Source organism: Branchiostoma lanceolatum, chromosome 15, assembly GCF_035083965.1.
Source record: "Branchiostoma lanceolatum isolate klBraLanc5 chromosome 15, klBraLanc5.hap2, whole genome shotgun sequence".
NCBI classification, from domain to species: domain Eukaryota; kingdom Metazoa; phylum Chordata; class Leptocardii; order Amphioxiformes; family Branchiostomatidae; genus Branchiostoma; species Branchiostoma lanceolatum.
In genome coordinates this window covers 16,760,572-16,777,420 of record NC_089736.1, presented here as the reverse complement: position 1 = coordinate 16,777,420, position 16,849 = coordinate 16,760,572, and the positions used below count along the sequence as shown (strand labels likewise).

Here is a 16,849-nt window from a genome sequence, read left to right as displayed (position 1 = left end):
CCTTCGCCGTGAGAGCGCCGAGGATGGCGATCAAAAAACGAGCGCCGAGAGAGCGCGGAGCGAGCGCGGTGAGCGCCGTGAGAGCGCCCAAGGTGGGATCAATGGGCCGCAGCGAGCGCTGAAGGATCGCAGCGAGCGCTCTATGAAGATTCAATGGTCTTAATAACTTCTTAACTGTAGTTCAAACAAATTTCATTCTTGAAGTGGTGTATCTTGAATTTCTGGGAATTTTGTGGTCAAATCATAGTTTTGCTCGTGGGTAATGCAAATTGACAGATAACTACAAGTACTTGCTTCCATTCAAATTAAATTCCCTCCAAGTTTTATTGTCGGTGGGTCAAAATGTGTTTCAAAATTCTGTGATTTTCGTTTCTATCATAACTTAGAATGATAAAATATATTTATTGCAAACAGTTTACTTGACAGACAACACAGAAAAAAACAGTTGAACATACATATATTACTTAATTAAGACACACACTGAGCGACCGTGCAGCCATGATGCAAGAGGTAAAGGTATGACTGAGAAGACACCAAAGCACACAAAACGTAACAAAAATTCGTTCTTTATCTCGAATTCGTTGAGTGATCTGTGAAATCTTTAAAAAGTTGCTGACATTTGACATTTTGGTCGCGCTGAGAGCGCGCAAGGGTCGCCAGTAGAGATTCCACTTATGCACGTTTTCCAGGAGTTCGGCGCTCTCACGGCGCTCTGGACCATTTTAGGTCGCCGTGAGAGCGCAGTGAGAGCGCTGCCCAAGTGCAATGGGGGTCTACTAGCGGCGATTCGCCGTGGAATTAATCGATTAAGTGATGAACTCCTTGGCCATTCCGAGACGATATAGTGATGAACTCAACGGCGATGCCGTCACTAATAGCGGCGATTCGCCGTGGAGTTCATCGATTTTGTAATAAACTTCACGGCCATTCCGAGACGATATAGTGATGAACTCAACGGCGATGCCGACACTAATTGCGGCGATTCGCCGTGGGATTTATCGATTTAGTTATGAACTCCACGGCCATTCCGAGACAATATAGTGATGAACTCAACGGCGATGCCGTCACTAATAGCGGCGATTCGCCGTGAAATTCATCGATTCAGTGATGAACTTCACGGCCATTCCGAGACGTTTTAGGTATTTCCGTATAAAATTCTGAAATAGCGTGCCACGGACATCTTGTTAATCAGGAAATCGGAGCTGGTGCATAGAAACTTTTACTGTGAACTTTGACTGTGACGAATTTACAGATGCTACGGAATAGCTTCTACCATATTTATTTACGTGGTAGAGCAATAACCGAGCAATACAAGTTGACCGTTCACCTGCGTTGCCCACAAAATTGTACACATAATTAAGCCGGTAGTCGCAAGCTAAATGAAAATGTTATCGCCAGTCCGCTCGTAATATTTTAAAACTGGGTGCAAATACGATTTAAGGGGCAAACATGTAGAACTATAAAAATAAACATGTTAAGTTATTGTTCACTATTTTCAGCGAAAAGTGTCAACACATTTAGCGAACATTTCACATCTTTAAATCTTTAATCTTATAATTGGCCATGATTTCAAACAAAAGAAAACATGGCGTCGGTGTTAGACGCAAGCTATCCCGTCAGACCTTGCGTTTGGGGTGGTACTTTTGAATGTACTTATGATGTATTGCCATGTTTGATATTTCCAAACTATCATGGCACAAAATTTACAAATTCTTCCGGACAACACACAACGATCACCGCAAGGGACGCTCAAACACATCTTGGTACCAAGGCTTGTACAATGTCCTTGTTGGTCGATGGCTCGAGCTCTTACAAGTTGGAAAAAAGTCGCAATACGAAGTCGCAATTGCCTAGGGGTGGTGGGTGGTACTTGAAAGTTATAGCTGACCGAAGTTTCGCCCCCCACCCCATACGTAAGCATTATAGACCAATTGCACAGGTCTCAAAATCCATCCCTTTACCGGAGTTTTCAAACTCTACAATCAAACGATAGGGCACTTGGTAGGTATTGGAGGAATGAAACCGCTTTAATTTCTCATTCATGGTTACGGGGTTGTAGCTGGCCAAAGTTTCGCCCCCCACCCCATACGTATGCATTAAAGACCAATGACACAGGTCTCAAAATCAATCTCTTTACCGGAATTTTTTTCAAACTTTACATTCAAACGATAGGGCACTTGGTAGGTATTGGAGGACTAAAGCGCTTTATTTTCTCATTCATGGTTACGGAGTAATAGCTTACCAAAGTTTCGCCCCCCACCCCATACTTAAAGCACTATAGACCGATGGCACAGGTCTCAAAATCGATTTCTTTACCGGAATTTTCAAACTTTACATTCAAACAATAGGGAACCTGGTAGGTATTTGAGGAATGAAACCGCTTTATTTTCTTATTCACTGTTACGGAGTAATAGCTGAACAAAGTTTTGCCCCCTACCCCATACTTAAAGCATTATAGACCAATGACACAGGTCTAAAAATCAATCTCTTTACCGGAATTTCCAAACTTTATATTCAAACGATAGGGCACTTGGCAGATATTGAAGGAATTAAACCGCTTTATTTTCTCATTCACGGTTACAGAGTTGTAGCTGGCAAAAGTTTCGCCCCCAACTCAAACGTATGCATTATAAATCAATGACACAGGTCTCGGAATCAATCTCTTTTAAGGAATTTTCAAACTTTACATCCAACTGATAGGGCATCCGGTAGGTATTGGAGGAATGATACCGATTTATTTTCTCATTCACGGTTACGGAGTAATAGCTGACCAAACTGTCAGTAACGTCGCCAGAACCGTGTCTACCGGGGCTAAAGAGCAGGGCCCCTACGCGAGCGAGGTAACGAATCGAGCGATAGGGGCTCTGCTTACAGGAGGGTGCATAAAACATGCATTAGCAGTACGGGTATATATCAGTATCTCAAGGTACAAGAGCAAAGAGTTATTCAATATGTATTTGCAGCAAATAACCCACACGTAGCGATGAGCATCAATAAATTAATGAAATTTGATTTTTTTCCCGTTTTCCTTAAGATCGGATTTGGGATGATGGAAGATATCGACAAAGGAGGACAAGGCGGAATCATCGTGGACATGCGCGTGGCCCGGACCTGGCGGGATGCTGGTATTTACGAGATGATGTACGAGCACCTCATCGACTTTGCAAAAAAAGAAGAGGACATAAAATACATCCGCACCTCAGTCAACAAGTTTCCGGAGGGAACGGATGTGAAGGAGATTTGCAAAGTGGTGAGTTTTCCTTCTCCTTTCCAACTATTGATAAGACTAGCATTGGTATTTCGACACCAAATAGTAAAGTAATGAACCAACTACATTAGTACAAATATACGTTTTTTAAATTGTTATTTGAATGCAATTGTAAATATTCCATCTACGAATCTTTGTTTAAAAAACATCATAATGTTTCCTGCAATAGAACAAGATCTAGACGATAGAGGTCTATTTGACTGTTTTTAATTAAAGAATTGCATGTACCTTAAAAAGAATCGCGCGTTCTTTTGGAAAAGGCATAAGCTTCCTTCCTATATATGATATAATCATGCTTTAGATATATGCTCTGGAAGAGATATTCGCTATTCTTTAGGGCGTGCGGCCTCTAATCGATACCTATAACACACTCGGGTACGTAGGAAGCAAGTAAAATGTGCTTTTGATAAACCACTGCGTGGGCTTTATGATTCTTTACCTAGTGTTACGAAACTATAGAACCCATATTGTGCGTTTCAGGAATACATTGCTTTCGAGGGTGACGTCGAGACGCTACGAGAAACACTCAAGTCGGTTCCGGCAATGGAAGAACTCCCGCTCTCCTCCGTGGTTGACTTCAAGCAACGGCATAAGCGGCTGATGCTCCGCCCCGGTGTCGGTGAGAACATCCTGACCAACGGCTTTTTCTTTGCAGACGGAGACACTTATACTCTGTGCAAAGATAACCTGTATGAGGTAGACGAAGACAGCTGTGTGTTTGTCGATAATAACAAGCCTATCCAAAGTATAAGCTTCGGTAGTGACGTTGAAACTGATAGAGCAGCCCTCTACACCATTGAGGTAAACACTAAAAATATCGAGCTCATGAAAAGTCACATCCTTAAGCAGATGCAAAGCGCATGCGTAGTGGCCGAAGGGCAGATTGTGTTTTCTGTCCTGACCCTCGGTTTCGAAGATGAGATCAGGGCATTCTTGGCAGGAATTGAGGGGTTGGAAGAGGCGGAGCAGTACAAAGAGAGTGTTGTTTGGTCGAAGATTCTACTCCATTCCGACTAAGACGTAGAACTTGATAAGACACCATGGCATTATCTTATTTGAAAAAAAAAAAACACCGTCAAATTCTTCTGCTTACCTTGGTCTTTAACCTACCCTTCAGTTCTAAAGCTAGGGGCATAGTCATCTCTAAAAAGATAATTAAATCCAGAGACGATAAATAAAATTGACCAATCAAAACCTTACCAAGGTGGCTTAAATGCTTGGGTATTTAAAATGCGTATATTGTATTGGAATATGTTTGAATCCACTGTTAATGTGGATGCCTTTGGTTCGAATGTTTAGGGTTCACGTTGTAAAACAAACATAATTAAAATTAGAATGTAAGTTGTCTATTGTTACTCGGGTTTATACTTTAATTCTTAACTTTATTGAGATGGTCTTCTTTATTGTTTGTTGTAAGGTGTTCATTCATTGGGAGTAGAGGGGGCTCAAAAATAACAATCTGATTTCAAAGCCTTATTGTTAAGAAAAGCAGCTTCGTTTTGAATATATCATAAGTTGACCGTGTCAGTCCAAAAACACAACCGAATACTGTGCAAAGTAAGATTTATGGCAAGTTTAACACAAACACGATGGGTGATTTACATATTGATACAGAAAATGCAGCAAAATTAAAAGTATAAACTTATAACTATCAGCCGCTATAGGTCAGAATTTGTTTTAAAGTTACAATATTGTTAATTCCATCGGTTGGTGTGACGATATGTCATAGTTTAGGTACACTAAGTATGGAGTTTATACATCACATGATATGGTAATAAACTGTTGCTTGGTTATACCCTGTTGTTTGATTTGTTGGTGCGACCTTGTGTTACTACTGGTTAGTCTAAATGCTATATGGACCTGTTTTGAGCTGTCTCATGTCTAGGCATACGCATTGTGTACTTTAAAAATTTACTAGTAATTTGCAGGTAGAATTTATGTCATGCCCTTTGTTGGGAATACATCTTAGCATTTCGCCGTCAATACATTTTAACATGTCTTGGGATTTTCGTCTTTACGTACCCTACTTCTTCCATTGTAAAGAATCCCCTTTCATTACAGCATCTACAACCTGTCTCGATATTGTATAAAACGTCAATAGTTCCCGTGGCAGATAGCTTTCAGTTAGAAGTTTATAACGTTCCTTGTCGCCCAGACTTTGTCACTTTACATTAACCCCCTGCTAGTTTAGTAGTTTTGTATTTAGCCGAATAAATCAAATCAAATGAAGAAACTCACAAGCAATCAGCAAAGTTTATCACGAGTAAAATATATCTTCTGCTAAAGCACCTGATTTGCTAAAATATCGAAAGCTCCGCCAAGCGTTTTGTCCTAGTACTGCAATGTTCAACCGGATAATGAAATCCGTCATGCAGTATGTGTTGCGTCACGTTTGGTGCTTTGTCACGTTTGGTGCCTAGGCACGGTTTGTGACAGTGCCCGCGTGTCACAAACCGTGCCTGGGACAAAAGCACGGTTTGTGACACTCGGACACCGTCAGGAATGGTGCCCAACCGAGCACAGTTCGTGACACACAGGGGGTCTTATCCCATACTGTGCTTTTGGGCGGAGCTTAGTGTTTTGAGGGGGAGGAGTCTGCCCAACGCGTTTTTTCCCTGCAGCCCGCCATCTTTGTTTTTTTCGGGGCGCTGGGATGAGAAAGAGTCAGCGTAATTCTCGCTCATTGAAATACATTTCGCGCTTGTCTTGGATGATTTGGACTTAGAGTTGATGTGGCACAAACAGACGGACGTCTCATCACGAATTTCTACAACAGAAATCCGTCCCGAACCCTGCCATTCACGACTGTGTCCTGAGGCACGGTTCGTGACAGTGCCGGAGTGTCACAAACCGTGCTTTTGCCCCAGGCACGGTTTGTGACACTCGGGCACTGTCACAAACTGTGCCCAGGCACGGATTGTGACAGTGCCTGAGTGTCACAAAACGTGCCTGGGGCAAAAGCACAGTTTGTGACACTCCGGCACTGTCACGAACCGTGCCTGGACAGTGCCCGGGGCTACAACTTCCCGTAGCATTGATTTAGATCGGGCGAGCTGACTGCCTCGGGACGTCGAAGTAATCGGCAAGTGGCCCGATCCTAGTCTAGATCTGGTTTCCCTGGATAGAATATTTTTAGTCTTACAAATTGTTTTTTCTTTTTTTAGCATCTGTTATAGACACTGTCTTTTTGTGCCACTTCAATTCTAGGTCTAAGTTATTCAATTATTTTACAGAGCGAGAATTACGCTGTTCCTCCTTACCTCAGCGCCCCAAAATACAAAGATGACGGGGGGGTGGGGGTACTGCGGTAAACAAAAACACGCTGCCTTATATGGAAACGCGGGCATCACTGACCCGTCAGTCACAGTGATTGACAGCACTTCCGGGCACAGTCTGTGACGGTCGGGCTGTGTCACGTTCTGTGCCTGGGGAAGCATAGAACGTGACAGGCATGGTGTGTGACGGTACAGTATGGTTGTGTTTCGTCGTGTAATTCAATGCCAAGGACTGCTGATTTTGTGTTCAATAGTGAGTACCAAGGAAGTATTTGTTTGTGCGTCTATTATCATGTGTTGTGTGGATCTTTAAGTACAGACGTATTTTTTCTCATTCTATTTATTACCTTCGCCGAGAAGGTTATGCAGAGGGTAGCGTTTGTCTGTCTGTTTGTTTGTCTGTTTGTAGTGGCACAGGATAACTCGAGAATGCCTTAATGGATTGTCTTGATATTTGGTATGTTGGTAGGTTTTGATGAGACCTAAAAACGATGAGATTTTGGGCCCCCTAGCGGCTTCTTACGGTACTGCAGCGGAACTTCCTGTTTTGATATCTCGTGTTCTGGACATGCTATGGAACTTATTTTTGAGTGGTAGATAGATCTTTGGACAGAGAGTAAGTGGTGTGGGTTTGGGCCCCCTAGCGGCTTTTTTGGAACTGCAGGAGCAGGTTTTGCGTCTGACTTTGAAAGGGAATAACTCAAGAAGGGCTTGATGGATGGTAATGATTTTTGGTAGGTAGATAGCTTGAGTGATGATGTACATGATTAGACACTTTTTATGCAAATCAGTATCTATTTTGCATAATTAATGAGGAAAGTTTATACATCCGCCAAATTCCATGATAGGACTCTGAAACATGTGACATACTGTATGTAACTGGGGAAGAGAAAAATATTAATTGATATGAACTATGCAAATGAAGACCTCATTTGCATAATTAATGAGGAAATACTATAACATGATGGCCTTGATGGATGGTCATGATTTTTGGTATGTGGATAGCTTTTGTGATGCTTAGTATGATTGGACGATAATTATGCAAATCAGATTCTAATTTGCATAATTAATGAGGCAACTTTAAAAATCTGCTTTGTTCCATGATATGACAATTCAAATTGTAACTGAGGAAGAGAGGACTGTTGATAGATAGAAAATATGCAAATGTGGGCCTTATTTGCATACTTAATGAGTAACTTCTATTATTCCACACTGGCAAAAGACGGCAATTTCATACATTTAATCCTTTTTTGTGGCATCGGGACGTTATGTGAATGTGAACATCGTTGAATCAAATTATGCTAATAAGGGCCTCATTTGCATAATTGATGATAAATTTGTTCAGCTCATACTTTGGACATGTTATATTTTAAGACAATGAACTGGTATGATTTATGATTGATGAGAAACACTCCTAATACGTCAGTCATAAAGGTTAAAATTATTTGGCGAAGGTATGAGGTCGTGGAACTCTAGTTTTCAAAATAACAAAGGAAATAAGAACATGGCACATATGCAAAATAAGTGAAACACATGAGAAACCACAAAACAGATACATAAAACGGGGAAACAATAACATATAATCACAAATAGTTAATGAGAACCCATGCTTGGTAATCAAAAACAAAATGAGAAGAATCATTTATATTGAAAGGACAGTATATATTCTTCCCAACTTTCCCAGGTGTTTTTGAGTCTTATCCAGTCGGTTGGCAATAATGTACTCTAATTGTTGAACATAAGAGACATAAGGAATAAAGCCAGATAAATGCAACGTCTTTTCACGATATTTGAGAATATAAATTTTACATAAAAGAATAATAAGGTTTGATACAACAGGTGTATTTGTGTGGATAGTGGTCAGCATAAAGGACAGTCATATGTGTGTGTGTGTGTGTGTGTGTGTGTGTGTGTGTGTGTGTGTGTGTGTGTGTGTGTGTGTGTGTGAGATTATTTGTTAATAAGGTACGGCTGAATGGTGGCTGAGGATTTTTGGGATGTTATTGAAAAAACCCTTTCTTAAACTTTATAAACCTTCCTCAACCTTATTTTTTGTTCAGGTAGTACCTTATAGCAAGGTGATAATTTATGAAAATTAGTATGGCGTCATGATCATCAACATTTACAAGGCCAAGCCCATTTTCTGGGAAAGGCTCTCCTTGGCTTGTACCTCGATGTTTATCAATATAACTTTGCAGGAATGTACATGATAGTAATACATCAAGAATTATGCGTGTCAACGAGTATATTTTGAAATGACGAATTTTGGCAATTTTTTAAAAATTTTTCTTGAAAAAACTGCCAAAAATCGTCATTTCAAAATATACTCGTTGATACGCATAATTATTGATGTATTGCTATCATGTACTTAAAATGGAAGTGGCCTTGTAAATCTTGATGATGTAATCATGACGTCATACTAATTTGCATAAATTACCACCTTGCTATAGGGTAACAATGTACCTGAAAAAAATCAAGGTTGAGGAAGGTTTATAAAGCTTATGAAGGGGTTTTTCTTTCCAAAACATCCCCAAAATACTCACCTGCCCTTCAACCGTACCTTAAGAACAAGTCGCTTGCTTTATACAGACAACTAATCTGATTACATTAAAAAATCAGAACAAGGTAGGCAATAGAACTATTGCCATGGCGTCGAATAAATGTTTAGTTCAATTATTTTTGTAACGACTATTGAAACAGATATCCGATAGCTATGTAGACTAAGAAGCTGACTTTAAACGCGCAACAAGGGCTTGGACCGAGCGACCCATGATACACTACACTAACCTCCCTGGAGAAGATCCTGGCCATGGAAGGAGCAGATGATAGTCAAGTGTACAATCCCAAGCTATGCTCTCTGACGTGCCTTACCACAAAACTGCCTGTACTACTGTGCACTTACTGGTATAATTTCAGAATAAGCCAACACATTTCAGTGACTTATAATGAGCACAAAAGTCACACAGTACAGTGGGACTCGCTACAATTCTTTTTTTTCTTATTTCCTATTTCCTATTAACATATTTCCTAGTACCGCCTCCCCCCCCATGGGACGGTGAGCCAATTAGCACTCTAGCTGAGTTGTACGCATGGTGACAAGCTAGTCAATTACCATTCCCTGGCAGTGAGGATCAGTAGGGTCCCTGCGGTAAATCACTGTGTATACATTACGTTAGGTAGGTCAGGGCACAAAAAGAAAGAATCTAGCTAATGAATTCTAATCATACAAATTTGAATCAGAGAATGTTTTTACTGTGATTGCCAAGAGCACTGTGCCATTCTAGGAAATTAGTCTTTGGGTGAACTTAGGCTGACATGAATGTTGTGGTTTGCAAGGCTACATCATGCGACGTCCCTGGATGCCTTACCCAACTGTGAAACATCACCCGCTGGCCTGTCTAGACGATAGCGGTCCTCTAGCACGTCCCGGAAGGGTTACTACTACGTTCGCGAGGGCCATTGCACACATACCAACTTCACATCCATGGGATAAGCGGAATTCTTCCAAAACAGAAACATAATATTCAGTTTGGCGCACTCCTGAAGGGTCAACAACAATACAACTTTCAGCTATCTTTTGTATTCGATTGAAAATGTATATTCTGCTGCATGCAGTATCCCTATGCTCAAGAATCAAAAGTGTAGTATTTCAATAACTTAAAAAATGAACACTAGAAAAATGATAAGCTACATCATTTGATGTCGCCTCTGTTTTCTGGCGGTATAAAGCATAAACATTAAAATGCACTCCTTGATTAATTTCTCACCAAATCATGTTTTATGAATGTAATATTCTACAGATCAAAACTACCACGTCCTTCAATGAATATCAATGAAACTAGAAATACCAAATTGTCTCACCAAAATACAAAAACACCTATCACTTTGGTTAAAGCAGACGGAAAGTATATACTGTATTATCTCTAAGGCTTCACATAGTGAAATGGAGGAGCCAGGTATTTATGGTGCAGATAACCATTCTGGCGAGACGCCAGTTACCAGTTATATGGAGGCAGAGGGGGAGATTTACGGAGAACAGGCCGTGGATTTACACTCTGAACACTCTAAACAAGTGCTGTATAACGCACATTCCAATACGTCGTCCTCACAACATAGTGAATCAGCGTCGTACATTACTACGGAGCTTTGTAACAAATATCCCGACAATCAAGATTACAGACAGATTTCGGGTATCGAAAGTGAATCACCTACGGATCCACATGTTACAGAAGACCATTCAAGTAAGAGATTTGTTGCTGCATCTATTAAAATAAGTTACATGTTTTGAATCTTATTTTTAGTAACCATAAGCCTTCGTCAATACAGCAAAAATCAGAAATGTTCAGTCTCGTGAATATGTAGCCTGGGTGGCATCCCAATTCTTGCAAACATGATCGTACGTTCTTCAAAGTGTACAATATTGTGGGGAGAGTGACGAAAAGAGATGCTTATTCCACGTGACTGTAAATAAGATGTGGTATATCACATGCGGACCAGCTTCAAAATGATATACAATAAATTAACTAGGCAAGAAAGTTCATGTCAACGGTGGAAGCAAAATCGGGAAAAGACTATCTTTACTGATCATGTATACAATACATGGAATATAGAAGCCAGAAAAGGAATAACAGATTTCTATGTCAAAGCCCGTCAAGACACAAGCCCCTACTAAAAGCTCAATACCCTAATAAATATTCAACTACAAATCGACTGGCAATGGTCGTAAGACTTTCAGGAATTCTCTTTCTTTCAGCATTATAATTGCGGTATGTCCTTCACAGTATTCACAATTTACAACATATTGTACTGTAACAGTAGTCCGTCTGGCTGTATTCGATAACAATAATATGGAATTTGAAACAAGCGAACATCCATTTTGTAATCTACACTTCAGACATTAACCATCACCCAACCGTATGGTGTCCATCCGGATGCCAGTCGTATAGAGACATGTGCCATGTCAACATTCTTCGGAGAAAAAACATGATTCCATGATTTCCATTGTTTGCTGAGATTGGCCTTTTGTGTACCCCAGGTGATTTGGTATTGTGTCTTACAGAATATGAAAAAAAGTTATTCAATAGCAGAAATTTATTACCATTACTCCATGACAGCAACAAGCCATTGTTGCGTAGAATAGTAAGATGACGCTTTTTTTCTCAAATAGATGTAATATTTATATTTCGCCCTCGGGAACCAACAACTCCTCGGGTGGGCGGAGCAGTACCAAATCCACATAGTTGCCCAGATATCGGGATCTATCTATTACATGACATACCTTTGGACTGTCTAAGAGGGCCTAGCTCCGAATTGTACCCTGGTTGTTGCTGACTTGCCAGCGGTTCGATGTTTCTGTAGACGTCTGAATGTTGACCAATAGAAGCCATGTACGTATACGTCTGGTCATTAAGGTGGTCTGGGCTGTTATCAACTGACTGGAGTGGTGGCTGATAGAAGTCATCACCGGACGCTTGATTTGCTTCGTAATCGTATTCTATCATGGCAGATGTGACAACATAAATATCGCATCGGAATTCACTCACAGTGGTGCTTATTATGCATAGATGCGTACAGCATAAGTTATAAAATATAATACGATGTTTCCTTCGGGTCGTGATGCGAACATAAGAACATGGGCTTTAAGAAATAGCATTATCGATATCATAATCTAGACGTGGTACACTGAGTTCCATTTTAACATACCAGTGGACTGTGGACGATGTCCTTGCTCCACAGTGGAGTCTGGTGCCGCCCTCTCAGCTAACATTGTCACACCAGTACAGTTAGATTCAGCTGCTTGGTCTCGCTGGTGATGCGACGTTGCTGTAGCTTCTACCATAACAACAAATTGCTTGTTAGAATTGTTGCAAAAGGTACCTTATTGTAGCAGGTGCATATTCACTAGCCTGGGTGGCATCCAATTTCTACCGGTGCTCCTACATTCGCTACCCTAATTTGTATATGGTAGCGAATGTAGGAGCCCAGATAGAAATTGGATGCCACCCAGGCTACATATTCACGAGACTGAACATTTCTGTTTTTTGCTGTATTGACGAAGGATTATGGTTACTAAAAATAAGATTCAAAACATGTAACTTATTATAATAGATGCAACAACAAATCTCTTACTTGAATGGTCTTCCGTAACATGTGGATCCGTAGGTGATTCACTTTCGATACCCGAAATCTGTCTGTAATCTTGATTGTCGGGATATTTGTTACAAAGCTCCGCAGTAATGTACGACGCTGATTCACTATGTTGTGAGGACGACGTATTGGAATGTGCGTTATACAGCACTCGTTTAGAGTGTAAATCCACGGCCTGTTCTCCGTAATTAGAACAATGACAGTTTTTGCTTTCTAGACTTTTCGATATAGTTTAGAATCTCAATTTGACTTTACTAATTATAATTCTTTTAACAATTTGGTCATGGTTACAAAAATTACTAATGCAATGCTATAGTCACTGTTGCATGGTCTCACTCTCAAAAAACCCCTCCATAATAGCCATGTAGCCAATGATTTCAACTTCTCTATGACTGACTTGGCGAGCAGTTACATGATTTGGGGAGTCTTAACCCTCATACACCCGAACGGGGTCATTTTTGACCCCAGGCGTGGATTTTGATGTGCCATTTGAAAATTTTTGTTTGGAAAAAAATTCCTTTCAAACCTCTTCTAATTTTCTAGGGAGATTGGCACAATACTGTTGACATTATAGAGGAAAGTCTGGAGTGATTCCACTGGGGTCATTTTTGACCCCAGCAAAAACAATGTGCTGTTTTTGAGACCTGCCCTCTGTAACTCCTAAACTACTTGTTGTTTCACCACCAAATTTTCAGAGGATGATGCACATGTGAATTGATATCATCATCATAAATTTTGTGTCATTATGACTAAATATGACGTCATTATGACGTTTTTGTGTGATTCTATCCGCCATCTTGGATTTTGACCGATGACGTCATGAAATCAGCATAAGATATTAATGTTTCAAAACGTGTCCTTCCGATATTTTTGCATTAATTATCATAATGAACTGGAATTATTCATACCTAAACAAGTCAAAACATTCCTCTTACATTGATGAAGCAATGAACGGATAAAGATCAGCGAAAAAAGTGAAAAGGGAAATTTTACTGAACAAAACATTTTGGGGTCATTTTTGACCCCGTTCAGTCATTTTAGTCGCAAAAAAGGTTCGGGTGTATGAGGGTTAACTATGAGGCATTTGATATCTAATATTAGAAATTTTCAATGTACTTGATATCATATCAAGAGCTAATTTTTGTCTTTCTCTCATAAAGATCAGTTGGTCTAGCAAATAAGCTACGCCAGTTTGACGGTAAAACTAACCGTTTTGCCTTTCTAATCTCAGATGATGGGACACAAAAATCAGCACCTATAGATAGCCTCAGTTGCTGGGAATTTTGCAAGAGAGTTTACAACAGAGACTTATATTTTACATATTGTAATAGTCCCCTTTCCGGATACAAGTCACGTATATTCTCGCCCATGCGAGATCTCGCGAGCGCGCGCGAAAACGAGGCAGACACTGACTCCCCCAAGATGTCGTCTGCTGATGGTTCGTCGTCTTCCCCGGTTAGTTTCGCCTGTTTTTTGCGTTAGTGAAGCTAAAAATTCCAAGAAACATTTTAAGGACATCGTAGTGGTAAGCTGGGTATCGTTTTATTTCCGCCCCGCGTCGATAATTACGTAGTTCTATTCCGATCTGTCCACGGCGCCGATATGGGGGGAGGGGGCAACATACGCATGCATGTTATGGTGCGTATGTCACGGCCTTTCCCGTCAGTTGGGTAGACCCGATGTTTTTTTCGCGAAGAACATTACTTAAACAATATTCTGATCCTCTGGTGTCGGTATTTTTCCGTGCACCGCCATTTTTTTAGGAATAGATCCCATGTTGTAGATACTGTTATAGTGTATACTACGTGCGTGCGAGGAAACGGTTGTAGATTACGGCACATATGAAGGTTTTCAACCAAGTGTTACTTTTGGATGTTGTTGTAACTTTTAATTTGTGTCTTTTGTTTACAATCAGCCAATCACAAGAAAAAATAAGAAGAAACCAAAGAAAGGAAAAGAATGTGCAGCATATGGATGTACCAACACGAGCTATGTTGTGATTGGTGGTATAGAAGTATTGACAAGAATCTCAATGTTTAGTGTGACTAAAAGGCTCTCAAACACCTTAAATTAACAAACCGGTGGGTCAACTTGCTTAAGCGACAGCACAATAGAGATTGTTTCACTCTGAATAAGAATACAGTCATTTCTGAAGAACATTTTCGAGCAGCCTATGTGACAAGAAAATCATCACATCCATTGACATTACAGAAACCAAGGCTCAAAGAAGGTAGGTGAATTTTTTGTAATGGTTGTATGTAAAGTATGCATCAAGTTGGCTTACTATTTACACCTAATCATATGCTGTACAGTCTACATCTTATGATATTTCATACACTTTACATCTAATTCTGTATGGCCACAATGTCAATTAAATGTGATTTTGATACAGATGTAAAAAAGGTTCTTAAAAGGGTTGACCTAAAGAAAAAAAAGAATAAGGCATTGCGTATGTTAGTTTGGTGGATAGAAATTGGAAGAGAATGACACGATTTATTATCACTTTGATGACATTTCAAACTTTACTCAAATTTCACGGATATTACATCGTATTTCTGAATTATTCTCGGCTTTTGACATTCATATCTGATTCAACAATGCTAATTGCACACGGTCTAACCCTTCCTTTTTCAATGGAATATCAATGAATAATTGTCAAACAACTTACGCAAACCAAACAATGTAGTAGTAAGGAAGACTTCCTTGTAGGTAGAGTCACCAGCTCTGCATATGACACGTGACCATTTGATAAAGCATTGCATTAGTTGGCAAGTAATCAGATACATTAATCCATTGAATCTGATATGCTTATATCAGACACAACGTATGCGTGCAATTCTTAACTTTTTATCAAGTTCATAACGTACTTAGTTACATCTATTAGATGACGGAATGTTCTGGAATATCATATATTTAATTCGCATATTTACATTATTTCTTAGTAAAGTATAGTGATTGTAAGATGACATCGCTGATGATGTCCTTGTTTAAGGTTCAAGGATTGTGAACTGAACTATAACATTTGCTTTGCAAAAAGATTTATTTCGTTTTCTTTGTTCACTACATTAACATAGATTGCATTGCATTGCATTATTTTCTTCAATTTTGTACTGAAAATATGAACTATAAATCAATGACCATACAATGCTCAAAATATATGAGGGTGGCATTGGCTAAGAATTGAAGAACTCCCCGGACATGCGGCGGCAGCTCCAGCCCACTCAATATGCCTGAGAAGACGGCCTTCGAGACCTCGAGCCCACTCAATATGCCTGAGAAGACGGCCTTCGAGAACTCGAGCCCACTCAATATGCCTGAGAAGACGGCCTTCGAGACCTCGAGCCCACTCAATATGCCTGAGAAGACGGCCTTCGAGACCTCGAGCCCACTCAATATGCCTGAGAAGACGGCCTTCGAGAACTCGAGCCCACTCAATATGCCTGAGAAGACGGCCTTCGAGACCTCGAGCCCACTCAATATGCCTGAGAAGACGGCCTTCGAGAACTCGAGCCCACTCAATATGCCTGAGAAGACGGCCTTCGAGACCTCGAGCCCACTCAATCTGCCGGAGAAGGCGGCCCCCGAGCTGGACGGCCCCCGAACTAGGCGCCACCTCCAGCCCACGCAATCTGCCGGAGAAGGCGGCCCCCGAACTAGGCGGCCCCCGAGCTGGACGGCCCCCGAACTAGGCGCCACCTCCAGCCCACGCAATCTGCCGGAGAAGACGGCATAAAAAAAATCCTATGCGTATTCACCTTGAATATTCAACTTGAAGCGGGAAAACGACATAAGGGACAATTTTCTTACCCAAGATTCCACAGTTAACACCCGCTGCATAGTAGACAATTTGCCTTGATTAAGCACTGCAGTCCGCAAAGCTTGCATGAGTGTTTTGACGCCATTTCAAGTTCTGAAGATGCTACGAGGAGATACTTGTAACAACCAAGTTGGCGTTTTCAGAGTAAGAGAGAGATAAACAGGTTGTGTGTCATGTGACCACAGCGCATGGTTCGTATTGGTCTATCGTCGTAACTATGGCGATAACATGAGCTTATCTTTTACTTTTACACTTTATATGGCATTTCTTGGGGAATATTATTTCTTCCAAAGTGTGTCGATGTCACGTGGGTGTCATTGAAATAGAAATAGTCCATTATAT

At 40.6% G+C, this 16,849-nt stretch overlaps 2 protein-coding genes across 2 annotated transcripts; both read left to right on the top strand.

The window, feature by feature from the left end:
* The first annotated feature begins 3,013 nt into the window (after window positions 1-3,013).
* Window positions 3,014-5,061, top strand: LOC136420777 (uncharacterized). The gene is made up of 2 exons (XM_066407880.1): window positions 3,014-3,250; window positions 3,749-5,061. The coding sequence occupies exons 1-2, from the start codon at window positions 3,047-3,049 to the stop codon at window positions 4,283-4,285; spliced, it is 741 nt and encodes a 246-aa protein (XP_066263977.1). The 5' UTR covers window positions 3,014-3,046; the 3' UTR covers window positions 4,286-5,061.
* Window positions 5,062-15,916: 10,855 nt separating this feature from the next.
* LOC136420332 (trans-Golgi network integral membrane protein 2-like) lies at window positions 15,917-16,423 on the top strand. The gene has a single exon (XM_066407180.1). The coding sequence runs from the start codon at window positions 15,917-15,919 to the stop codon at window positions 16,421-16,423; it is 507 nt and encodes a 168-aa protein (XP_066263277.1).
* Window positions 16,424-16,849: the final 426 nt, after the last annotated feature.